The 26,800-nt window shown below is 47.6% G+C and overlaps 1 protein-coding gene across 4 annotated transcripts; it reads left to right on the top strand.

Annotated features, from left to right (window-relative positions):
* The first annotated feature begins 346 nt into the window (after positions 1-346).
* Positions 347-26,713, top strand: fndc3a (fibronectin type III domain containing 3A). 4 transcript variants are annotated; one of them, XM_085915812.1, is made up of 27 exons: positions 347-621; positions 845-979; positions 2,878-3,021; positions 9,769-9,844; positions 15,083-15,159; positions 15,359-15,596; positions 16,052-16,342; positions 16,756-16,814; positions 17,834-17,979; positions 18,127-18,186; positions 18,255-18,393; positions 18,903-18,956; positions 19,104-19,228; positions 19,336-19,510; positions 19,887-19,973; positions 20,573-20,711; positions 20,780-20,848; positions 20,938-21,056; positions 21,821-21,926; positions 22,479-22,654; positions 22,735-22,848; positions 22,923-23,072; positions 23,197-23,555; positions 23,631-23,843; positions 23,923-24,089; positions 24,163-24,287; positions 24,421-26,713. In XM_085915812.1, the coding sequence occupies exons 3-27, from the start codon at positions 2,911-2,913 to the stop codon at positions 24,763-24,765; spliced, it is 3,720 nt and encodes a 1,239-aa protein (XP_085771938.1). In that variant the 5' UTR covers positions 347-621; positions 845-979; positions 2,878-2,910; the 3' UTR covers positions 24,766-26,713. The 4 variants fall into 4 exon arrangements, with proteins under 4 accessions (XP_085771938.1, XP_085771936.1, XP_085771940.1 ...); XM_085915810.1 differs by lacking the exons at positions 347-621; positions 845-979; positions 2,878-3,021 and adding an exon at positions 3,043-6,666; XM_085915814.1 differs by lacking the exons at positions 347-621; positions 845-979; positions 2,878-3,021 and adding an exon at positions 8,181-8,869.
* Positions 26,714-26,800: the final 87 nt, after the last annotated feature.

Below are 26,800 nucleotides of genomic sequence, written 5' to 3' on the forward strand. Positions count from 1 at the left end.
TGGCGCTATCACCATAATGCTATGGTCTATGAATTAAGAATTCTGTCACTTTTTAAAAAGATAAATGTTTTTTTACCTTAATATGCATTTTTTGGAATAACACTAAAATGCATTGCTTAAATTATGACACGTACAAAGTTTGCATATGTTCTAATGATTTGGGGCTTTCACTTCATATGAAAACGAAACAAAACAGAAGGGGGAATCTTTTTTTTTAATGTGTACTTTCTGCATGTATTTTACTTTAATCGATGTCCGTTTCGTTGAATTGTCAACTGGCTGGGATTCCCATTGACGTCAAAGGTTTTTTCCCAGCACAGTTTCATTCGCTCGACACTTGTCACCAAAGACTAGTCTACACGTCCACAAAACGATCTTCCAAGAAAAGCATGTAGCATGTAAAACGTCGGAATAATAATCGAGCAGATTTGATCGCTCAACTCTTTTGGAACGGTGTCGAAAAGGTTTCAATTTACTTTCGATAAATTGGAGCTTCGCCATGATTTCCTGTACTGCGCATGCGCAAACAGACGGACCGTAAGCGATGGCGAAATTCCTGCTTTTTATGCAAGGAGGACCAGCCTGGGAAGCAAAGTTATCTCGATAGAATAGAACACTTAGGTAAGCCTTGACCCTATTATACCGCTTTTCGTCTCCTCTCGGAAGCCTTTTGAGGCCAAAGAGGGAGAAAATGGTTTAAAAAATAAAAAGAAGCTTCGTCTCGCTCACTATTAGCAACGTAGCATCAGGCGGCTAACGTTAGCGTGCTCTCTTTTTTGGCTTGTTGTTGTTTTGTCATGGCGAGCTAACACTTACACAACTGTTATATTTTTCTTTCTTCCAGGTGGTGTGGGGGGCTCGCACCTAGGGGGAAGCTGCTCCTCTTCGCAGCCCGCTGACGTGGACGACTGAAGGAGAGAAAAAAAGGCGACAAATTTGAGTGCGGTACACCGTTTGTCGTCCAATAGCGTCTGATTGAGTGAGTAACATTAGCGGCTGTATTTTGATATAACATAAATATGCTTCCCTCGTTCGCTATGAGTCATCGTTTAAAGAACCATTCGGAAATTAAGTGACATTTTGAAACGGTTTGCACCTGCTAATGGCTCCCGCAGCCTGCTAATAATATTATGACACCTGTAGCTAGAATAACCACAAGGCTTAGTAGTAGTTGTTGGTATAGAAGCACGACAGCTAAAATAATATTGGTTAAAATGAAACAGGGATGAGGAATAGAAATTGCACACAAAAAAGGGGAGGGGGGGGGGGAGTGTCACTCGAGCTACACTTAAGAAGAACAATTAACGTTATTTTGAGATCAATGGTCTGATAATTCTGAGATTAATGTTTGACTAATGATTCATTGTTTCTGTTTTGTTCGTTCACCATATTCACCTAGTTTCAGAATTTGTCACTATCTGATGTTTTAAAATGTATATTAATTCCATTATGGGTTCTTATATTATGTAAAAAAAAAAAAAAAAAGAATATCTTGGCTTCTTGACTGAAAATGCACGTGCAACAATACAAATTAGTTGTTTAAACGCGTGTAACACACTAAACTGCAAAGCTACAATATTTTGGAATGGATCGTCGGTTCAGGAATCCTCTGAGAAATTCCTGATGGTTGCCAGGCTGTACAGGGGCTTGTGCTCGATGTCCGATTCTTCTTACAACAGATTCAAAAGTGTTGCGTTGGCTGTACTTATTCTATGGTTCCGTGTCTGACGGCTTGGATGCCATCTACTTAGCGTAATGCTAACAAACAATGGAATATGGCATAGACAGGCTAATAAATAACATTGGTTTTGCGGCGTAATAACCTTCAAACAATTAATGTTTGAACACAAATGGTGGAGCACCACTTGTAGACAGACAAAATACAACTTAGTCACATATTATTTATCCTCTTTGCAGAATGACTAATATTACTAGTCACACATATCAAGAGATGCATTGTTGAACTGACACAAAACTCATTCCAAGCTATTTATGTGATAACTGTATGTTTATTTACAGTAATATTAGTGCTATTTTTATGATTTATTTATTTACTTTTCTGCAGTCTAGGAGAGTTCAGGCATTTCCATTCATTTCACTGGGTAAAGATGATTTGAAATGTGTGTTTTGATTTTCCAGCATGAGCACAGAACAAATAGCCTCATATCCGAAGGCATCACTCGACCGAAGTGTTCTCACAAAGCAACATACCCGGACGGCTTGGTTGCTATTTACCCGGTATTCAAATTTCAAATCACAGCAATGTCAAAGCATGTCAAAATGTCCACGTTAGGCATCAGGTATTGTATTGATTTTGGGACTGTTGCGTAAGGTCGGCAAGTCCGCCGACCAGCTGCCCGAGGGCATCTGGGCTAAAGAGACGCTCTGCGTGCCGCCCGTTCACCCCTCGTACTTCAGTTCATTGACCGTCGCATTGTAAACGCAGCCGGCCTTGTTGTTTCAGCTTAAGATGGGGAGGGGCTAAAGCTAACAGATAAGCCAGATCACTGTGAGCTTTAGCAGCGCAGGCGTACGGCGCTGTAATTAGGTTCAAGGACATACGATACATCTCGCTTGAGGCCTACTGGCATTTTTGGGATAAGTTACACATCATCTGTTCTCCACTGAAAGCCCACTTATTTTATAGAATGGATCACGTTTAATTAGCCTCCATTCAATTACTCCAATTTACCGGGCTTGGGCCGCTGTATAATCCCGCTCCGTATAGCACGTGTACATTTCTTTAGGTACATTTTACAGGGTGAGTGATCCGCTCCTTTGTTTTTACCAATTTGTGTCGACACCAAAATTCAAAGTTGGATCGTGTATGGGCCAACAGCAAGTTGTCCCAAAGTAAAAGCTGCCCCTTTGTTGTAGGAGACCCCCTCTAGTGGTGTGAATGAGGGAGACATGGCAGACCACACCCCACCTCTGGAGTCCAGCCAGCTTCTCAGCCCTGAACTCCCCATCCTGGCGTCACCACCGCCTCCAGCCATGGTCAACGGGGAGGGCCCCCAGCAGGTACGCAGTTGCCGAGGGCTTTCCCAGCATCGCACTTTCCATCTTTCCTTTGTATCATGGACGTCAGCCCGAGTTGTCAATCGAAGTTCTGGAGAGTGCACGCGAGAAGCCCGTTTGAGGTGCCGCGCTGATTTACTGAAGCGGTCGACACATTCTACAATATCAGGAAATGCGTCAATAAGCGTGCTTTATTCCAAAACGGGTCTCGGCTATGCGTAGTAATTGAGTTTATCGGGCTGGAAATTCTTTCGATTAGATGAAGCTTCATCACACAAGTCTGATATTGAAGTCGTATCATCATCTCATATAATCAGATGAGAGCCGCTCCATTTGTCGCCTCGTGAAACCCGAAGCGCCGGGCCAATTGTTTCGGATCCTCAAAACACGCAGTCGCTACGATCTTGAAACACCTCGATCGTTTTGATGACAAATTTCTCGAGAAGCAGATGTGCGTGCGATAGCAAGCACAGCTCCCCGAGTAGCCATTGTGTAATGGAGCAATTATTTAATGTCGGCGTAAGTGAGACAGAGTGGCCGTGATGTGAGGGCTGTTTTTTTGGAGCGCTTTGATTTCTGCGACTTGCCAAATAGCCCGCAGCTCTCGTAGCCTACTGTCTTTTTCCATCGTCTCTTCCATCTTGTGCAATTTGTTCAGATAAGACTCTCTAATATTAGCCACGGTTCACGTGGCCTTCCAGCCGTCCTGTCATTTTCCACAGTGGAAAGAAAAGGGGGGAAGAAAAAAAAAAAAAAAAAACGCCTCATGCCGTGCCGCGAGGGTGATCTCACGGAATTCGGTTGCCTTGTTGACGGCGAAAAATAAGAGGTCGCCCGATTACCTGCGCGCGTCACGCATCCGTGTGCTTAGCATTTTATGCCAGCCAGTCAGAGGAATAAAAATACGACTCTACCTTCCCGCTTGACGTCATTGCCGCCGCGCCTCCTGTTCGGGCCAATTTGAGCCGCTGCGTGTGCATGACTGCTGAAGGGCACTGAAATGTGGCGTAATAACACGTATCTGATAACACGGCTCTGTTTGCCTTAATATACAGATGGGTTTCTCCCCCCAGATGCGTCAATCTTTCAATCAATGATTTACAGTATGATAAACAAAACACCTTTTTTTTATTTTTTTTTGATTCCACTAACAGTGGCCTGGGAGAATTTCTGTCATCAGTTGCATTTCTTTGATAAGATATTAAAAAAACAAAAAAAGCAGCCATCACATTCTGTCTTTTGGGAGCTGTCTCAGGTGTGTACTGAACCCCGAGGAGCGGTTTGGTCTTGACAAAGTCGGCCAGGGCTGTTGTGACGGTGAAAATCAGTGACTGCTGAATCCCCCCCCCCAAAAGCCTCAACCCTTCCACCACTCTCCCCACCGTCGCTGACCTTTTAGTTTGACAAGCTGCAAGGACACTTCCTCCTCCTTTCTCCCGCGTCCAGTCTGGGCTGCTGCAAATTTGCGCTCGGCTGGAGCAGTTCTTGTGAGTCGGGAGACAAAGCCGCTGTCACGGGGTCATTACCTGAGATGATTAGAGATCGCTTTGTTTACAGCGTGATTCACTGCTTCCGTCCATTAACTGTAACCCCCGCCCCCCCTCGCCCATCCCTGAAAGGTCTTCCTGCAGTTGCCAGTAAAAGTGGCAACACATGACGCTCTTGTCTGTAAATTTTTAAACCTAGCTAATGGCTCGTGGATTGAGTTGATGGAGTGCAGTTGGGCATGTTTTCGAAGCGCCTACAGCTTCTCGTCACGTCCGCGCCTCGAGACGAGCACATTTTGCCGTGCAATTTGCGAGGCACAATTAGCATGTTGCGCTTTTTGAAATTTGAAAAGCAAAACTGAGATGACGGGAAGCAGAAGCAAAGATATTTGCTTGACATTATTTGTCAAAACATCTTAGACATGCGCTGATAGTTAATGAAATAGCCAGCCTTGTGGGTAGCTCAACTAATTAATACCAATAAGTTGATCCATGAAACAGGCAGTGAATAGGCATGAATGTGTGTGGTCTGATCTGAGGTTCGCGACCCCGTGTGGGCTCATGTTACTAAAAACGAACGAGACCTCCCTCTGAACCGCTACGAGGTCCAGACGGGAGTGGACAAGGTGCCCGTGTGTTTGAGAAGCCGCAAACATGCCGTCTGGTGCACTGCCGATCAATTTGCTGTGTGTGTGTGAGAGAGAGGCAGCGTGTGTGTGTGTGTGTGTTTGAGAAAGTAAAGCGTGTGTGTGAAAGTGTGTGCGTCAGCAAAGGGAGAGAGAGTGAAGAGAATGCGAGCGTGTGAGTCGGACTTGGCTGTTATGGAAAAAGGAAGCAGGATTGCTTTGGTTGATATGGAAATGGCAATTAATACAAAGAGCTTTTTGTATACGTCATCTTTTTGGAGGAAATGTGACTCAGCAGTGTTTAGGGGGACGTTCCCCTTCCCGGGCCAGAGACAAGACCAGACATTTTCCTCCATCGCATTTCGGATATTTATTCGGAGAAAACCCAAAGACACAAATGTCAAAACAATCGGCGGTGACTGAGATGGAACAAATGTTTTCCTTTTGTTACTAATTGCACCCCGCCCTCCCTCATTCAAATAAGTGAGCTCAGGGTGCCACAGGATCGGAAACATGACGATGTGAATTCAATGAAAGCAAAGCGCAAACGTGCGTCACTGTCCTTTTAGGTTAATACCAAGTCTGTTTTGTCTAACGACATCGCACGAAAGCGAGTGATTCCGCCTGACACGCTTTGACATCCATCCCTACGAGGCTCCGTGATGGCGCTCGCTCCTCCGTGGTTTGTTGCTAATAATATCTCTAATCTCGGGCTTCATAGTGCATCTCGGGAAGATTCCTCCTTTCCTTTTCTACGTTATCCAATCGTGCCATGTTTTCTAAGCACGATCGAAAGCCTTTTCAATCATCAATCGTCACACACACACACACACACGCGCGTTTGTTCCGAGCCCGGTGGGATTTTTTTTTATTTTTTTTTTTTAAACCCAGAGCGCCCCCCCCCCCCCACCCCTCCCTTACCTCAACCGTGGCATTTGGCTTGCTTCCTGTCCTCCAGCTGCCGTTGTCTCAGCGCCACACGGTAAACAATTAAAGAGGAACAAATAGTGAGAAACCTGAACTCTGAGTCACAGGCGGCAGCGACACGTCAGCGCCCTGAACCATGAAATTATGCAGCGGTGGTTGTAAATCCTATCCGTGTCACTCTCGCCAACCAGCGGTAAGTGTTGTAGGATCGCTAGGAAGTATCAAGAGTACATATGTACTCTACTTGAGTAGATTGTTCCAATATCTCCACCCAAGTGTTCTTGCTGAACACGGACAATTGTCCTTTTCTACTCGTGACAAAATGGCCTCGTTACTTTGTCCAACCTCTGTAAGTCATGACGTCATTTAAAAAAAAAAAAAAATAGAGCTTAGAAAGAGGGACAGCACCGAGCAACATGGAGGACGGTGACCCGGGGAGCATCACTGACAATAGCGCAACAGTTCTGGAGGATATTCACCATCCGTGGTCGTATTTAGAAGAATTATTGGGTGTTGTTAGCTACACTAACGATTGGTTGCGAATGCCTAAAAATCACCAGCGTGCGCCACGCGATACTTATGCGTCCAATCGGCATAAGGAAATACAGGTAAGGGGAATTTGTCCTTTTCCCGTTATCACGAGCTACTCTAGTTTGTCAGTTGGCAGCGCGCTGAGATCTACTTAATCATATTTTTAGATTGTTTACTTGGGTCAACTTTAGGTGTTCCAGAATGTAAATGTGAAAAGTTAGACAAAATCAGAAGGCAACTCTTATTTCACTGAAGAATAGGAAAGAATGCAGATGCGCCCGTCGCTTCGGCCGCAATTTAAAATGCCAAAGCAAGCGGCGTCGCCCAATTCATTCTCGGGTCATCGTGTTTGTCGTTTTGGAAGCCTGGTCGCCGTATTGTTCCGACGAGTCACCGCGCATCTGCTCCCCATAATATAATTATAACGGCCCGAAAATGAGAGCAGGAAGCTAGCGCCCATCGCTGCTCAGCCATCTGCAGTTTCTCGCTCTCTCTTTCACTTTACCTTTTTCCGAGTCTGTCAAAATCATGCAACGGTGCTCAGATTCTTAAATGGCTTTGTAATTACTGAGCCGACACTAAAAATCAAAACTTTGGGGACACTAATAGATCCACTTTGGGCTCCTCCTTAGCTTGAGGTGACGGAAGGAGTTCGAAACCAGACAGGTGGAACGCTTCCCTAATTCGATTTGTGTTCAAGTGTAAGCGCATATTAATACGCCGCTACTAACAAAATTAATTACGCCCCCCCCCCCCCCCCCCCCCACTCCAAGTCATCTGACGCCATTAAGCTCATTGTGCTGGGATGCTCCTCGATGTAGCGCGGCAGCTATTTTGGTTTAATTCCTTTAAATCCGGCTTTGATCACTTCACACGAAGTGAAATAAACAGCAGGATTGCTTTTAGATTTTGTGAATGAGCCACTCGTGGGGCCAGCAGCCTCCATGAGCGTGCAGTGTGTGCAATGTGTGTGTGTGTTGTGTGTGTGTCAACTTGGCACGGACTACTCCTGCCTGCCGCTTTAAGGAACGACGCGATCAGGATGAACGAGGGCAGATGTCGCTACGCAAGAAGCTCGCTTTCATGTAACGCTCGATGTGCCGTCTCATTCAAGTGCCGCCATTCCGTTCGCATCCAAAGTTGATCGATACGTCCCCCTCCCTGACCGCGCTTGACTTCCGAGGCCTTCCGATTCGGAAACAATTTCGAGCTCCGCTTTATTGTGGCCAAAATGAAGTGTCACACAAAAATATTGGAGGGGTTTTTTTTTTTTGGGGGGGGGGGGGGCGTGGGAGGATGAAGGGAAGGAAGGATGGAGAAAGAGAGAGAGCCTGTGCAGTCATATATAAATCAGCCTCGGGAGCCGCTCGTTTTCCTTCACGCCGTTGTTGTCGCTGTTGTGGTGGATTTATTAAACCCTCCCCCAAAATAAAAAATAAACTGTATTGTTCCAGTTTGCGCAATTGAAATGAAGCCCATTAGCGGGCACAGCTGGGCTTCAAGTGTGCTGGCATCTTCACACTAGTTAATCCGGCCTCGAACGCCCCCCCCCCCCCCCCCCCCCCTATACACGCTGATAAGGTTTCCCAGCCATTGTCTGAGGGTCCGCCGCGGGCGAGTGCTTATTTGTTGAAGGGGGTTGCTGTGATACGGACAGCAGGGAGGCAGGAGCCAGACTGAAGCGCCAGGTCTTAGCGACAGCGAGATTTACGCCACTCCTCTTGTGAAAGCCAAACCCCTCTTTTGCTCGCCTCCTCCTGGATGTTGCACACTGAGGGACTTGCTACAAGTGTCACCGGGATCGCTCGCTGCTAGGGGACCCCCCGGTGCAGGGTTTTTGTTTTTATTTATTTTTTTCACTCTCTCGGCTGCGCCAAAAAGCAACGCCTGGATGAGGAAAAAGCGATGCGGGCGACAGTAAGTAGCCGTTTTTTTGTGTACGTCGGGCCGCCGGCACCCGACTGTGACGCGCCGGCCCACTTTGACTCAATTAGACCTTCCCAAGCCACTCGCCCACCTCCCCTTTAAGTCCGCCCCCCTTCCTTCTCCTCCTCCTCGCTGACGTGCGGGTGTGTGTGAAGCTACGAGACGGTCTGTGTGCGCGTGGATGCGTGTGGCAGTCAAAGGACTCGTTCCCCCGTCCGTCTCTGCGGAGCACGTGAATGGAAAGCCATGTTGGCGTTGGAGGTGCTGATGATTCCCGAGCGGCACGAGAACCGCTGCCCGAGCCCCGTGCTGGGCGACTGTCGCTTCTATGACAACGTCTTCCACAAGAGCGAGGTAACAAAAAAAAACAAAAATAAAAAAAAAAGCTGCTTGCGTTCCTTCGGGGGACTTTCAAAGTGGAGAGAGTGACGACCCGGCGAGGGTTTTTATGAGGGATAGTTTGAGTTTAAATCGGATTTATCGCTCTGTTATTTGTCTGTGCCGGAGGTGGCGGTGAAGAGCGTATTAAGCTTTGTTATTGTTTGTGAAGGCCCCGCCGTGTCGTGCTTTACTCGCCTGACAGCGCCGAATGCTCGTCTGTCTGCGTATGCTCGGTGGTTGACTGGCGACCAATCCACTGTAGAGTTTCTGAAGTCAACTGGGATAGACTTAATCATCTGGTCATATTCTATTTGTACAAGGTTTTGAAAGTGTTTTGCAGCTATGAGCTATGAATGATGGAACCGGGTCAAATTGATTTTGCGTTTGGAATCAACAAAATAAAAAATTGCAGGCTTTGTTATTGTTCACTAGAGTTCGCCGTCTTTCGTAATATCTTTGACTTGGAATGTTTTGGGCTTTAAAAAGCGGGACCTAGTACGTGGCCAATGAGTGTCGACGGCCGATCGCACGTTAGCGGCTAGCTGGGAACGCATTCGCAAGGAGCTGCTGTATGCCACAACTCGCCCCAAGAGGCTCGCACGCCACGTAACCCGCTCCAGCTTTTCGGCTTTCCACAAATTCGACACAACAACGACACTATTAAAGTCGTGTAAGGCAAGGTACATCGAATTTTCTTTTCCACATTATACTGCTGAAGGAACTTCTGCCCACTACTCTAAGACTCACTTGTACAAGCAAATGGCCTGGGTTTTTTTTTGGGACGTCAAACAAGTCCTCCCTTGTTAACCCTGCCAAGAGTTGAGCTGCTGTGTATTTATTTGCTGTTTTGCTGAATGTTCTTCGTTTGGCAGGTAATCCTGGTGCAGGTAAACCCAGGTGAGGCCTTCACTATTCGACGAGAGGATGGTCAGTTCCAGTGTATCACAGGTAAGCAACTTCCCGTGCATCTGTAACGACCATCTTCAACTTTGAAGCGACCCCATTCCGTTACACTTGAAATATGAAATTAAGTCGCCACGCTGGTCGTCGCCGCTGACGTGCGCGCGCTTCATCGAACCGGCGTCTTTAAAGAAGCGTGAACATTTGCGTTCTATATTTAATCCATCCAATAAAATGAATATCATCAGACGACTATGCTCACGATTGAATGCGCCACTCGGCGGCCGAGCACGAAAGCCGTTCATCGGTTCAAAACTTGCAATATGAGGTTTGGCCTTTAAGGGGCGCTAGACTTTGCGCATTCCCCCCTGGTAACAAAAAAGAAAAGATGCCTGAGCGTCTGGGAGAATGTGCGCAGTATGCGAAGCATATTTGGCCCAGCCCCGCTAAGATGGATTTGAAACATATCAGGTGATGAAATCATACGCCGCGAGCTTCGGCACCAGCTTTTGCACATCGGTGCCTCTGATCTCATTGTTGACTGGCGACGCCATTTCTTTTTCGCCTATTCCTCGCCACACAAAGGAATAAAGACGAGACCCAAAAGCCCGTACAGGAGGCCACGGGCGTGCTGGGTTTGGATGACAAAGGTCTTGAAGCAGTCATCTAAAATGATGTGGCGGCGGAAGGGATAAAAAAAAAAAAAAAAAACTATCCGTGCCTCTCTTCTCTCCACTTCATGCCCGAGTGCGCCGGTGCCCCCGCCGCCGCCCCTCGCGAGACGCATAAAGCGGCCTAATAGGGGATGAGCGTACATAGTGTCTCTGTCAGAGGGGGGGGAAGAAAAAAAAAAAAAGAACGAAAGAGGTGACTATTGTAGATCAGTGTGGCTGCTACTAACTGGTCTGTCACAGGGTGCACTCATCTCTGTGACGCGAATAGAAGGATGACTCACCGCTTGCGTCGCAGGAAGGCAGAAGAGGAGAGTGTGTGTGTGCGTGCGTGCGTGCGTCGTTTGTTTTGCCGTGTCCTCGCCACACTCGCGTGATAACATATTTACTAAAACTGCACGTCGATACTAAAGTTGATACGAGTCGGGAAATCGATTTCGATCCAAAAGGAATTTAAAAAAAAAAAAAAAAACGTACCGTCCTCGAATGGTACAGCAACCCATTTATGGAGATTTGTCTCGTGGGAGTTTGGACTCCCCACCAGTTGGAACTGTATTTGTGTGTGCAGAGACCGAAAGTTGCACAACCGCGCCGGGTACTTTATTCTCCAGGTGTCACAATGACTCGATGAATCGACCCGCTTGAAAGCACAGATCAGCTGTCCAATCAATGCGCTGACAGACGAGTTGTTTGGGTTGATAGCGTTCCTCGGGAGCCTCTTGTTGATGGAGCTGTCTTTCGCACCATTTGGATTGATGCCTTGTCTGTTCACGGCTGGTCCCGTCCAGCTGGATACAGATGCGCGGCGTCCGTGTCCTGGTTTTACCCACTAGTGTGTGTGTTTGCGCTGGTGCCAAAGCCGAGAGACACTCGGTGTGGGTCCTGATGGCGCTGCAGATGCGATGAGTCTTGTTTTTTTTTTTTGTCGGAGTGTTTTGAAGCCGCCCCCCGGTGGCTGGCAGAGATCAGCCAGGCGTACACAGTCGAGTGTCTGATAGCAGCCCGAGCCTTTAGAATCCACGGTGTGATATTTCCCGGTTGGCTTTTGATAACTCTAAATTTGAATTCAAGTAAAAAAAAAAAAATGGATGTATTATTTTTGGGAGTCTGTGTGTTTGTTAAAGTGTCTGCTCTGATTGACAGTTGAATGTGGAAAGAACAAATCCATGTTTTGTTTGTGTCAGGCAATTTTGTCTGATCTCTTTTGCTGTTTTCAATCTCAACCCTGCAAAATACTTGCAGGCGACTTTTTTTTTCCCACCTTTCCACCGGTTGCGTAACATCACCCCCACCTCACCCTAATCTGCATCATCCTAGGCCTCGGCATATCTGCCGCCGCCGTGCCGTCTGGCGTTTTGCATTTTGATGAGATGTAGCAGCATGTCAATTAAGGTCTCGTCTGGTTGAGTCGACTTGCAGCTGCTCTTGCCGCACAATTACTCCAAACTGTGATTCGGTCCATTGTTTGAGGCCCTTCCTTTTGAGCCAGACCCTGAACCCACATCGCCCGCTTTCACAAAGCTTATAGAAACAAAGAAAAGAAATAAGACCCATTGTGCCAGAATTTGTCACCGCAAAAATAATCGTCGACGGCTAACGCTGCCTCCACAACGATAAATATTAAAAGTAAAAGAAATCAGTATTGTACGTCGACAACTTTTCTTCCCAGCCTTGACACCGAGTTGACATTGTAGCTGACAAGACGTCACGAGGCACAAAGGCTCCTAGTGTGCCACGTATAGTACTGAGTGTCCAGAACACCATAGTTATTTTCTTTCTGTGGGACTTTTTTTTTTTTTTTTTGCGTAGTTATAATTCCATATCGTATCCGTAGGCAATGTGCCATATACTGCAGAAGGAGGACTAACTTAATGTGCGTTTTTAATTTGAAGTATCAGGGACTGGTATCGGTAGCCTCCGCAAGTACCCGATACTTTACCAATCTAAAAGTCAACATTTTCATGATGACAAAAAAAACCCCCACGAAAACCAACCTCATTTCTCGATGCGGCTCGCTCAGCGTTTGTGTTGCGTAAGACGGCCCGGGCTGTCATGGCCACGGCCATTTTAGATGAAAGCGCAACTGTAACAACACCTCTCATGCTCAGCCCGTCGCGTACGCTTGGCGTAATTGACCCCGCAAACACGGCATTAGCCGCATTAATACGTTGTTTGCGTGCTCGCCGCCTCCCCCGCCTTGGATTTCAAGGAGACGCTGGCGTTCATTCACAGCTTCCACGACGAGTAGCTCTAAGGATGACTGAGCTCGTGACTCATTCTCCCACTGCTGCGTCCGTCAGCGCGAGGGGGAGGCAGAAATGGCCAAGAAAGCCATCATGTCTTCACATCTAAGTTTAATCAAGCAGGAGTGTCCACTTTATTTTTTGCGTGGGCTTCTAAACATCAACAACAAACAAGTAGGAGGGCAAAATAAACCCTGGTCCCCACGGCGACATCCCTCCTCGCCTCGCCTGGCCTGGCCTGGCCTGGCCTGGCATTGTAGCGCAGCGCTCGCTGTCTGGCTTGGAGTGCTCCCGCACGGCAATACGCGCAGGCATGAAGGTTACCGTTAACGTCATCCACCGCAGGAGTCTCTATGAAATATCCCAGACAAAAGCTGCCTTTCAACTAGTTCTGTAGAGGGATTTTTTTTTTTTTTTTTACAAAGCCGATTGCGTTGTTGTCAATGTCAGCTAAATCAATTCTAATATTGTCAGTCAAATGCTCTAAAAGGGCGAGTCCGGTTTGGAAATGAATGAATGAGGTGACCGTCGGGGGATGGTTCTCGCTTTTTGCTTTAGCTGTGATTCAAAGAAGGAAGCGTTTCCCCGCAATTAGTTCTTTTTTTCTTATTGAGTCCTGTTGTTAGCCTCATGATGCGGCGCGTCACCACAATCAGTTCAATTGTGGCTTTGATAAAGGCTCTCTCGATTTCTGAAGAATCCCGCTCGATACCTGTTCCGACTTCTATCAAGCCCGTAAGGATGAGAAGGAAAGTGTTTTAGAAATCAGCTGTTCAGTAAGAGTGGCTCTATCTGGACCTGGCTCACACCCGCAAGTCGGGAGGGGAAGGCGACTATCCGAACCCGTCTCCCACGGGTCAAACGGTGACCCCGTCTTGGCTCTCGCTTTTGCGGAGGAGGACTGATAGCTTTGATTCCGCCTCTCTCTGGAAGCCTGGCACTCCGCAGCCACGTCAGCACAGCCAATGTTCCAGTTGATTTAGGGGGAGGGGAAGACGGGAAGGGGAGGAGGGGGTGGTCCGTTCTATCTGATCTCTGTCAGAAATTTGTGCGTCAGACTGATGCAAAACAAGCACCTCCCACCGTGTTTGTTACCTTAAGCAAATGCCAACAAACTCCCATTAAGCCGCCATTTTGCCCTCACAGAGCAACATTTGTCATAAATTGTACATTCTGTTACTCAGCATCGGCTAATTAGAATATTCTCATCCACTGGCAAGTGCACCGGAGAGCATCATTAAGTCGTGTTAAAAAAAAAAACAACTCATGGTTTCGTCATGTGATGTCGGTGAGGGCTGAGTCAGTGCCCTCGTAAAAGTTTTTATTATTATTATTTTGTTTACCTTCTGCTCTGACCGGTTTAGCACACAGCTCGTCAGATGACACTTCTTAGCCTTCATACCTTCAAGACATAATCTGGTGCGGCGCCGTTTAACATTCATGTTTGGAAGCCAAGCGCTTACAAAGCCGTTTTGCTGGTTTTGATTTGATTTTGACGTAATCCGTCCAATTGAAGTATCCCTCATTTGAAACCGTACAACCCTCCGATCATCATCAAAGAGGGGGAGGCGGTGCTGAGGCTTGGCGATGACGTTTTAAAGGCAAGCCTCTTGACTTGCAGTTTGGTTGCCCATTTGCACTGTGAAATATGCCAATTCCGAGAAATAGGGGGAAAAAGTCAGACGCAAGTAGGTGGCCACGAGGTCAGTATGTGCTGGCTCGTTTTGGACATGAGACGTGGAACTCGGGTCGTGTTTGTGTCCTTCTGCGTGACTCGGCACTGAGGTTTTCCTCCCCGACTCGGCTTTCTGCTGAGCTGTCTCTCGGGCCAGGGCCATGCGGGGAACGATGTCGTTTCCTCAGCACTTTGCTTAAGTGGTCCGTTTGCATTTCTGCCAGGAATTGTGTGAAGAGAAAAAAAAATCCTATCTATCTTTGGCTTTTCTGCGTCACGAAAGAATACAGAAGGACTAAAGAGGCATTTCCTTTCCCCCAAAACATTTGTGAATTTGCTCACTTACAAGAAATGAACAATCCACTTTGTGTGGAGGCCAGTCACGGTGATTCAGTTGCACTGCTTTGTTCTTGCGGTCAGTTGCTTTGCACTAACACACACTCGCACGAGGGTTGGAGCACCTTTTGAAAACCCTTGGAATAGTTCACTTCTGCTGTTCACACCTTCCGTCTCATTTAGGTTCAGCAGTGTACAATAATGCTAGCCAAGAAGCTAAAACTATTTAGCATAATGATAAAAGCATTGATTTAAAAAAAAAAAAAAAAAGCCCTCTGTGACTTTCCTTTTTTAATATTCTTATGTAAGCTAAGGCCTGTCCTTGATGTTGCTTTTATTTCCCCTCTCTGCCTTTGTGTAGGTCCTGCTCAGGTTCCCATGATGTCTCCAAACGGTTCAGTGCCTCCAATCTATGTGCCTCCTGGATACATTTCACAGGTAAGCACCCTGATCGGTGATTCCCAACCACCGGTGCAGTGAAAGCTCAAGTCAAGGGTGCCGTGGGAAATGTTTTTTTAACGTTAGTTGGTATATTTTCCACAATGAATACAGACAAAACTCCATCATGTCCTCAAACCGACAATATTTCTGCATCATGTGTTGGAACACACAAAACGAGTGTGTTGCTTTCTTTCAGATCATTGAGGAAAACGGAGTGCGGCGGGTCCTGGTGTTGCCACAGCAACCCGAGTTCCACCCGGGCGGCCATTCTCCTCTCCACCATGCGCCGCCGCCGCCCCACGCCCACCTTCCTGCCTTTATCCCGCACCCGGCCATGATGCCCCCGCCCCCTCAGCTGTACACGGGCATGGTGGGCGACATGAGCTCGCAGTACATCTCCCAGTATCATCCGGCTCACATCTACTCAGAGCAGGGTGAGACGGCAGCCGGATGTGGCTTTGCATCTCCGCCACATAACGCTACAATTCACTCGAATTACCGTACCGATCCAATGTCTCTCCATTTGCCACAAACGATTTGCTCCAAATACGATACGACAAAGTACAATAAAGTTACAATTGATTGCAAAGATAGGGTTCCATTTATGATGTGATACAATCTGATTCATTTCAATTATGATACAACACACTCGGATCGAGAGATGTGACTCAGTCCAATGACGATACGATTCGCTCGGATTAAAATCCGATTCGGTACTATTACGGTACGATTCTTTAGTTGCGTTATAATACGATTCACTTGACAATAAATTTCAATTCGATTACAATTCAGTACAATAATAGTTGGCTCCCAGTTTTCATGTTTTGAATCTATAAACATTGTTGAAAATGTTGACTGCCTCCATTTTTTTCCCCCCCTTTCAAATCAGTCTCTGCAGATTCCCACGGCCAACACGGACGCCCAGCATTTGTCCACAGGGACGACAGAACGAGCAAAACGTACGAGCGCCTCCAGAAGAAACTGAAGGACCGTCAGGGAGGTGGTGGCGGCGGAGGAGGGCAGGTGAAAGACAGCCCTCCCCCTTCACCCCAGAAGACCTGCAGCAGCCCCAACGCCTCCGACGTCCACAACGGCGTGGGAGGCAAAGGACCCGAGGCGGAGCTGCCCGCCCATGCGCTCGACAAGCAAGCGAGCCGTGGCAAAAACGGAGAGGCGAAAGGTCAGTGTGTCAAAAGACAGGAAAAAATTATCTTCACTGTCATTTTTGACTGAAAAAAAAAATTCCCCAAGTGACTTTGTACTCAGTTCCTTCCTACCAGTGATGAAACGGTTTACATCTGACAGTGGTGTTTGCGGATGTTTGGGAGTTTGTTGTGTTTAAGCGCCGAAAATAGAGCCTCATTAGCGGTGCGAGCAGCAAGGCGGCCGACATTTTTCTTGATTGCGCGCTCATTAATCATTACCATTAAATTGCCTCTTGGCTCGCTTATTTTTGTACAAGGTTAAAGGAAAAACTTTGGTTGCATGTTACAGTGAAGGTTAAAGGAAAAACTTTGGTTGCATGTTACAGTGCACAGATCGTCTGTGAGCTGCCAAATGTATAGAATTTTTACAATTCTTTTGTTTCCCCAGAGCTGGATCCCGCAGCACAGGCCCTGCAAGCGCTGCTGAGCACCATCAGTCAACCCGTGGTTCGTATGGGCCCGTTCTATTATCTCGTGTTTTTCTTTGCGCCCAATTTGCTTGGATTTGCATGTTTTTTATGTGACCATCAGCGAGAGAGAGAGAGAGATGGCTAATGATGCAAACGCGTGGCGTCATTAAACGTCCTATTAACAGCGGTGATGAATTCCCGCTGACGCCCGGCTAATGTAGTCCGAGCTGCTGACGAGCACGCTCGTGGGGATTTTCCGCTCGCCCGTGTGTCGAGCTGAGACGGAATGGGGTTTCCTGTCGAGAGAAAGGCGTGAAAATGTCGCTACTTGTGTATTGACAAAGTATGTCGGGACGGCGTATTTGTTGCTCTTTTGCTTTGTATTGTAGTTTAAAAGTGTCGACAGTAGCATATGACCTACGATCTTTTTTTTTTTTTTTTTCCAGGAAATTTGAGAATCTGGGGGGCAACAAAAATCAAAAGAGAAAATGGCCACGCGGAATCGAGGATTAGCACCAAAATAGAATTTCTTTTGACCTCATAAAATGTGCAGTACAATCCTCTGAGCTCCTTGTAAACGGAGCAAAAGGGAGTCCATTTCAAAGCGGCCGGATAAACCGTGAAGTCTTAAGACCGGATACAAAGAGCTTAAATGGGAAAAGGGGATTTTTTTTTTTTTTTCTCCCCCCCTTTCCTCTTTTTGCAGCCACGCAGGTTTGCTCAAAGGACCGTGATGCGAAACAGTGGGGTGTAATGGAGTAAGGTGGGCCCCCCTGGGAGGCCAAGGGGCCTGACCTGATATATATACTTTCTTGGTGGAGCACAGGCTATTTTTAAGCCTCCTCAAAAGAGACCCAACGTAATCTCGTGACTATTCAATTCTGCTCGGAAAGGTGGCCTCGGGGCATCATTAGAATCTGTCGACCGCGTTACTTACTTGCACACTTTTGTGCGAAGCTCATCGAGCTGTAAATGCTCGGAACAGACGTTGTTGACACACCTGCCGGCTCGCCGGATAGCACATTATGGCTGATATGGTCCGTGTACACGTGGCAGGTGACGGCCATCCAGGCCCGGGCGGCCGAGGCGAGCTGGAGCGCACCCAGATCGGAGGACGACAGCACCCCCGCGGGGGGGGCCCTCAGCTATGAGGTGTCTGTCTCATTCAGCGGCAAGGACGGGAAGTACAACACCATGTACTGGTGAGTGACGTCGACGCCCCACTTCACCACTCACAAAGTCATGTACCAGCCTGAATATTCCGCACTCCTTGAAGTCACTTCAAACCGCTTTTATTTGGACCTTGCAAAATGTCCTTTACAGGCTTATTTGTTTCCCTTTCATTGCAGCGGCGAGGAACTAAGTGCAACTTTAGAGAACCTTCGACCAGCAACAGTCTATCACGTCAGGTCAGCGCTAACACGGTCTTAAAGATGGCGGATGGATTTGGGCTAACCCTCGTTTGGGTGCGTTTCAGGGTCCAGGCCATGTGCAACTGTTTACAAGGAAGTCCGTCGGAGGCGGTGAGCTTCACCACGCTAAGCTGTGAGCCGGAACCTCCCAATGCTCCCAAGAAGGCCAGCGGGACCAAGAACTCTCTCGTGCTCCAGTGGAAGGTACCAGCTTTTGTGAAAGTGATGCCCAGCTCCAAATTCAGTCTTCTTGTGACATTGCTATTATTGTATTTGTGAAATGCAAATACACACGCTCCCTCAACGTAGCTTGTTAAATGGGCGCCGCCACGCACACGACTATATAGTTTATAGGAGGAAGTGAACAGCGTGGAGCAACAGCCCCGGTTGTTGCGGCGGAGCCCCCCTTTCCGTATTGTTCCTGTGTTTAATTACACGCTCTCATTTCGCCAGCGGGAAAAAAGCAGCGCTTGTAAAAAAAAGATGGCCGCCCGGGTGTGCGCGCACGAGGCGTTTCCGTATGTGAAAGACTTTGAGACGTGTGCTCGTGTTTGTTGTTCACAAAGTGTGCGGCTTTTACAGGCTTTGCGAAAACAAGCACACGTCATCAGCAAACCTTTGGTGGATTAATTAAAAGAAAAAGAACGTGCACACAGCTGGATGCATCTTGACTGGCTTGCCACATTGTTGTTTTATTCTATTTTTTTCTTTAGGCTCCATGTGACAATGGTTCCAAGGTCCACAACTACATTCTTCAGTGGGATGAGGTAATCATGTTTCACAATGAGCTGCTTCAAAGGCTTGCTAGGACTTTGCTGCCAATTGTTTTTTTTGTTTTTTTTTGTGGACATTTTGTCCATTACATTAACGTTGCTGTTGAGCTGCAGCCTACTTACGTCTATTTCTGTGTGTAGGGGAAAGGCACTGGCGTCTATGAGCAGTGCTACTATGGACCTCAGAAGCAGTATCGAGTCAGCAAGCTTTCACCAGCCTCCAGATACTCCTTCCGTCTTGCGGCCAAAAATGACATGGGCGTCAGGTAGGTCAACATTCTTTATCAGCTCACAGCACCGCTGAGGCCAATTTTGTTTCCCCGTGCGCGCTGTGTCTTAATGACCGCCCCCGCCTCGTTCTTTCTTCGCCCAGCGAGTTCAGCGACTCCGTGGAGCTTTTCACCTCGTGCAGCGTGCCATCGCCGCCCTTCCCTCCGGAGCTGGAGATGGCCGGCGTCACCTGGCTGTGTGTCAAGTGGCAGCGGCCCAGCAGCTCGCCCAAGGAGGACGACGTCTGCTACATCCTGGAGATGGAGGAGGAAGGCTCGGTACGATGACGTTTTCCACAATGCAGTCAGTTTTTGGCTATATTTAGCAAAGCTGTCAATGGGGGATGGAGTATGTGTCTTCTGCTCTCCTAGGTGCGTGATAAAAAAGCAAAATATTGTGGGAGATCATTTGGTATAGTCACAATCCAAACTATTGAATTAGGCAGTTAATAAGTTTTGGACTCTGTCCACCATTCAAGCAATATATTTATCACGCTCACTAAAGAGAAGTTGTTTTGTTCTAAATTCACATGACGTTTACAGCTCGGAGCAGCCTCCTGGAACCACACACACGGAGACAGCTCCTTCCCTCCCGTCGCACATCTCATATCTTTGATCTAACTCACGGTCGATGTCGTCTTGAATGACTCCCCAGGGTTACGGTTTCCAGCCCAGCTACGACGGCGACGAGCTCTCCTGCATGGTCCGGAACCTCCACAGGAGCACCAAGTACAAGTTCCGGGTAAGGGGCATCTGTGCAACTCTGGTGATGCCTTGTTGGAAGCATGTGTGTGTGTGGGGGGAGAATGACTGAGAAAAGTGACAGCGTTTGTGTGTGTGGATGTTTGTTTTTTTGTTTTTGTTTTTCATCTAAGCCCTGGGCACCAGAGCTGCTGAGGCCCGCAGCATCTTTCTGAGTCATGGCAGTTCTGCCTCAAGGCTAGCATCCTGCTGCTCATCACCAGCTTGTCTTTGTGTGTTTTTTTATTTTTTTATTAGCATCCCAGGAACTTGAGTGCATTGTTGCGCTCCTTGTTAGCAAAAGCACGTGATTTCAGTCGAATGCTTTCTACTCTCTCGGGCTGACTTATTACTATGTTGGAGGCAAATGATGAATGAATGGGAATATTTCTGACATTAAGAAACTTGAAAATAAACCTTAGCTCTCCTCACAATATTCACAAAATAATCAGCATTGGAAAATTGGATTAAAAATTTGAGCTTCCTTCCCAGAATCATCCAGCTGCCGGATGCTAAGCGGGATGAGACGCTCTCAGCGGGATTAGCAGATTTGTGTCTTTGTCTTGATGCCCGACTTCCCGTCCTGCTGTCCTTTTCCAGGTGGCAGCGTACAACTCTGAGGGCAAGAGTAACCCCAGCCCGGTGGTGGAGTTCATCACCAATCCAGACAAACCCAGCTATCCCGCCAAGCCCATCATCAAGGGCAAAGTTCTGCCTAACAGCTTCAAGTTGGCCTGGGGTACGGGCAAAGCTTGGCAAAACGCGAACCCAGTCGCACAACTTTCATTTTTCTTGTTTTGCTTTTAGAACCTCCAAAAGAAAATGGCGGCGCCGACATCACCAAGTATGTTGTGGAAGTATCGGAGGGTTTAAGTGGTGAGTGAAATAAAAGCTGCATTTTTTATTTTTTTTATTTCATGGATTCTGTTGCATTCAACTTTCTATCTCTTCTGATGTATGCTCAGGTCTGTCGTGGGAGCTGGTCTATTCGGGCCCGGCCACGGAGCATGTGTGCGACGGCCTCAGGCCCGGCTGCTCCTACCAGGCCAGAGTGTACTGCATGAGCGAGGGGGGGCAGAGCCCGGTGAGTCATTCATAAACGCACACATTTTCACTCTCACGGCTTTGCGTGGCTGCTTTATTTCGGACCGAGGCACGGCAAGGAAAAGGCCTCGACGTGCAAGTTATTAGTTTTGGATGCTTGTAGCTTCCGCTTACGCCAGGCAGGGTTATTTGAATCCGTCTTAAGCTTTTTTTTTTTTTTGTCAATACGTATACGCTTGACTCTGGCCTGAAAACGCACACTCGATGTTTTACCAGCGACTGATGGTCAGAGTGGAATCCAGTGCCTAACAGGCAGCAGAAGGAAGCAACAAATTGAAACACGCTTTGATTTGATAGAAAATGGCAGGAACACGTCGTCTGCATTAGCATTCAATCTATTTAATCTATTTCAAAGAAACCAGCGTAATGAAAATGCCCATTCATGTGGCCTGTTTTTGTTGAGTAGCACAACGACTCCTCCCCGTCAAGACCCGAGTCTGCTAATTGACGAACCCTCCCAGGATGTTTTTCCCTAATTAGTCTCCTCCGCAGATGCTCCCCGTTAATTTGCGCGTCGGCCGTTAGCGTGCGTGTGCATTTATTCATGAGTGGCCTCGCAAGCAAAGATGACTCACGGTGGCAAGCGGGTGACATCACGCTTACATGTTTGCCATTTTGTCTGGGTGGAAGAAATACATTAAAGATTGTATTTGTTACCCGAAGCCGCTCCGAGAGTGCCGAAAAAGCTAGTTTGGCATTTTGAAGGTTCTCGTAATCAAATCGTCGATGGTTTTTCTCCGCAAGCTGTCGGAGACCCTGCAGGTCCAGACTCCCGCAGTACCCCCGGGACCCTGCCAACCCCCGCGTCTGGTGGGCAAGCCCAAAGCGCGTGAAGTGCAACTACGCTGGGGTGAGTCATTTGATTTTGCTGCCCGGGGGGGGTTATATTGTGCACTTTCTTCATAAATTGCATTAGGCTCTAGTAACGTTATTACGATCTTGTGGAGCGGAGCCGAGAGAAGGTAAAAGCGACTTTTACAGTTTTAATGGAAACTATCTACGGTTTCAACCTTTTTCACGGTGACGAATGTGCGCAACTGACAACAGCAGGCGCTACGCTAGCACCGCGCTCGGTGATTAATAGAGGTAAAGTGGAGAGTGACTCGTTTCATCGCCAAGAAGTAATAGCATCGATGCAGCCAAAATGCTAGCCTATATCAAATGTTGATTCATGGACTTACCAAGTCCAGACTGTAAAAGTGTGGATGAGATTCACTTGTGGGCATAATAACACCTAAAAAGGATTTGAAGGATCTCTCAGGGAGAGAAGAATAAGGCTTTTATTTTTTCTCAAATTCACACTTTGGTTCGACTTCAAACGGGACTTTGATGGCTGCTATACTTTGACCCTGGAATAGATGCTTTCCAAAAAAAAAAAAAAGTGCTCATGTCATTTTTGCAGCTGCGCCGCCGGTGGACGGCGGCAGCCCAGTGTCGTGCTACAGTGTGGAGCTGAGCGGGCCGCAGTCGGAGGAGAGCAGAGAGGTTTACCAGGGTCCCGAATTGGACTGCTCCGTGGGAGGCTTGATGCCCGGCAGGACCTACGGCTTCAGGCTCAAGGCGGGAAACAAGGCGGGGGTGAGAAAGAAAAGCATACTCACAAACGGGTTCACTGTGCACTCAGTCCTCCCAATCATTTTTATTATCCATTCGTCCAGTTTGGGCCGCTGTCCGAGCGCTACGACGTCACCACCGGCCCCGGGGCACCCGAGCAGTGCAAGGCTCCTTCCATCACGTGCAAGTCGCCCAGCTGTGTTGTCGTCAGCTGGGAGGTAAGGCGACACGAATCGGCTCCAACGTGGCCCTTGCGTCCGATATGATGATCTTTTTTTTCCCCCCCTCCCAGGCCCCACCTTGCAATGGGGCTCCGGTGACCGACTTTCGTCTGGAGTGGGGGGCAGCGGAGGGCAGCATGCAGGTGTGCTACAGTGGCCCGGCGCTCAGCCACGAGATGAAGGGGCTCCTGCCCGCCACCAACTACTTCTGCAGAGTGCAGGTACGAAAGTGGCTTTGACGAGACATTGTGTGACACGAGAGCTCGCTCATCAGGTGTCATGTCAAGCGCTTCCCTTAAGCGGTACCCCCATCTTGTGGATAAATGTGGTCTCGCATCTTCCCAGGCTTTGAATGTGGCAGGCGTGGGTCCTTTCAGCGAGGCGGTCTTGTGCTTGACCCCCTGCTCGGTCCCCGCCGCCGTCAGCAACATCTGCGCCATGAAGGAGTCCGACCTCATCAGGTTCGGCGCGCCCGAGGAGGTGGAAGAGGCGGAGGAGGAGGAAGAGGAAGATGAGGACGAATGCGTCCGGCCGCCGCCTCTGTACTCTCCTTCCACCTGCGCGGGGATCTGCTGGGAACCCCCCCGCGACCACGGCTCGGAGATCACATCCTACCTGATCGACCTCGGCGAACGCCAGCCCGTCTCGGTCGGCCCCGTCACGAAGCACGTCATCCAGCACCTGCAGCCCGACACCAGCTACAGGTCGGGCCTGCGATAAATCAATTCACTCGTTATATTCGCATCACCGTTGGTGAGCCTGTACTTTTGATGTTCCAGGATCCGAATCCAGGCGCTTAACAGCTTGGGCGCAGGGCCCTTTAGTCACACCTTTAAGTTGAAGACCAAACCCTTGCCCCCCCAGCCGCCCCGCTTGGAGTGCACCGCCTTCAGTCACCACACTCTCAGGCTCAAGTGGGGCGACGGTCCGGGCAAAGCCGCCGCCTCAGACGCCCTCCAGTATCGGCTGCAGATGGGCGACAAGAGCGGCAGGTCTGTTACCTTTCGAGGGTTGCGCTTCTCTCGCACCGCGCACGGGCAGCCATTTTCATGCTCTTTGTGCACGTTGCAGATTTAGCTCCTTATATGAAGGAACATGCCACACCCACAAAGTGCAGAGGCTAAATGAGTCTACCTCCTACGCGTTCCGCATCCAGGCCTTGAACGAGGCCGGCTCTGGGCCCTACTCTGCTGTTTACACCTTCACCACCCCGCGCTCCCCCCCGGCCCCGCTCAAAGGTGCGACCCTTTCTCTCGTCGAGCCATTGGGACGCCACTTTCCAAAGTCGCTGAGCGTCTGTTGCGTTTCTAGCCCCCAAGGTGGAGCGAGTGGATGAGGGTTCGTGCGAGGTCAGCTGGGAGGCGCTGTCGCCCATGAAAGGCGACCCCATCGTCTACACTTTGCAGTCCATGATGGGAAACTCTGATTTCAAGCAGGTGCGCAGGGCAGCAGGCTCCTTCCTCCTCGCGTTCGTCTCACTGCTCAAATTGTCCATTATGCAAAGGCGCCCGATGGGATCAATCGAATAAGCGCTAACTTGTGTTTTTTTGTTTTTTTTTTTCCGGGCAGGCGTACAAAGGTGGCGCCACCTGCTTCACGGTGCAGCACCTCCACCCCAACAGCGACTACCGCTTCCGCGTGTGCGCCATCCGCCAGTGCCAGGACGCGCTGGAGCTGAGCGGGCCCTACAGCCCCACCGTGACGCTCGCCGTGCAGCGGGGGGGCGACGGCCCCGCCTCGGCATCCTCCCCCGCTTCTTCTTCCTCCTCCTCCAGGTCCACGTCGTCCTCCTCGACGTCGGGCCGGGCCGGCCGCAGCCTGACGGACGAGCAGTGCGCCTTCCTGCTGCTCATGGTGTTTGCCGTCATCGCCATCCTCATCGCGTTCGTCATCCAGTACTTTGTCATCAAATGAGCGCCGCCGCCAGGGCACCACGGTTATTACAGCTTTATTCTTTTTTTTTTCCCCCCCTCTCCTTTGACACTTTCTCTTCCGCTCAGAGTATGTACACGACTCCTCCAAAAATGAGGGCTGTCGGGTGAAATAACAAGATGAACGTAAAATACACAAAACCGTTACAAGTTACTTCAATTGTTTAGAATTTTTGTCAGTACATTTGGCTCTTACTAAGAAAGCACTGTCTAGATAGAAATTTGACCAGTTTTCAAAAGTAAAGCTGAACTGAACAAGCGCAAATTTCAAAATGACCAAAGCTCAAATTAAGTTGACCTGTAAAGGTAACAGTGGTTGTCAGACTTTTTTTTTTTCTCCTCCAATTATTACCATCATGACAGACATTATCAAGACTGCGCCAAAAGAAATGTTTGGTGATCTTTAAAGTCAATTGACAATCACTGTTGTGCATTTTAGGCTCATCCTGGCATTTCACCCGCCAAATATCCCGGACTTCTTGCCAGTACTCTTTTGTGTACAACCCTTATTTATATTTGCAGTCCAGTATGAAGGTTTTTTTTTTTTTTTTTTTTTCGCATAGTATCTGCAGGACCTGCCTGCCGGCCTGGTGAGTTTGCACAGTGAGAGCTTGAGAACCACATGAATGGACATGAACTAAGTCCCCGCCCCCAAATAGAATAATCTGTAGGAAAATAATTTAGCACTTTTGTTTTCTTTTATGTAGGGAATGTTGAAGGATGCAAAAAACGTGAGCGGAGAAATCCTATTTTTGTACAGCGGCGGAGGAGGGTGACAAAAAAATGGCTTGGGCTTCAAACTTGGGGGGGAAATGTAACGCAAACTAACAAATCCAACTATTTTTTACTCCCATGACGATGATGATGTAGCTTGTTTTTACAATCACACGACAGCTGCTTGAGTCCGGAAATCTTGTTCAGCACAAAAAAAAAAAAAAATGTCTGCTTCCCTTTTGTTTACTAGATGTCTTTTTTTTTTTTTTTTTTTTTTTTTTTTTTTTTGCAATATAACAAAAGTAAAAGAAATGTAGGCTGACTACGTCCGGATCGGCATTTTACGCCACAAACACACTTTTTAAAAAAAAAAAAGTCTTCGTCGCTGAAACAACTGAGCAAATGTAAGAAATATGAGACAAAAAAATAATCATAAAAAAAAGCTGTTGTTTCAGAGGCCTTAATTGGGGTTCAATCTTAATTTTGTGTTGTGTTTTTCTTTCTTCTTTATTTTTTTGCTACCTTTTATTTCGTCAGTAAAGAGAAGAAACACCGTATTAGTGTATGCGTGTTTCGTTTGCTTTGTTTTTGTTTTTACTTTTGGCTCGTCCAGGGTTTCGTGTGAAGTATATATAAATATATCTATTTTTTATATCATATGTGATAATATAAGTTGAAGAGAATAACAATATGCCGCGCGCACGCCATCGTCACATTATTCCGATCATGACTTTTGTCTACTTCCTTGTTGAAGTCAAGTCAGTTCCGACTTGTCTTCAATCCGTAAATGACTAAATTTAGAAATAAGATTCTCTCGGTACTTTGCAAAAAAAAAAAAAAAAAGTCTTGATTTGGTCCTCCAACATTGTCTCGCTCTTTATCTTGGGATAGCAACGTGTGCTATTTAAATGTGACCTGTTCAGTTTGAAGAGATGAATAGAAAAAAAAAAAGTGACCAAAACAAAGCCAGATATGCACAAAAATGAGAAATGTCATTTGAATCTTTGCAGTTATACCTCATATTCACCATGCATTCCAAAAATGGCGGTTTGTTATACGATACGTACTTAGCTAACAAGACATATCACTTTCCAAATGTTGATTATGTGGGCGGGGAAATGGAATGGAATCATAGAAATGTATTTAACGTGTATATGTATAGCCATGATATCTACAACAAAAAATCCATGCACAATAAAAGATTTATTATTCTTAAATGTGGCTTTTTTTGTTGATTTAATTTCAAAGGTTTCTGCTAACTTATATTTGTTTCCCCCTCATTTTGCAGGAAAGTGAATTCAAGT

This window comes from Syngnathus leptorhynchus, chromosome 7 (assembly GCF_054491065.1).
Source record: "Syngnathus leptorhynchus isolate UIUO chromosome 7, UIUO_Slep, whole genome shotgun sequence".
In the NCBI taxonomy this organism is placed as follows: domain Eukaryota; kingdom Metazoa; phylum Chordata; class Actinopteri; order Syngnathiformes; family Syngnathidae; genus Syngnathus; species Syngnathus leptorhynchus.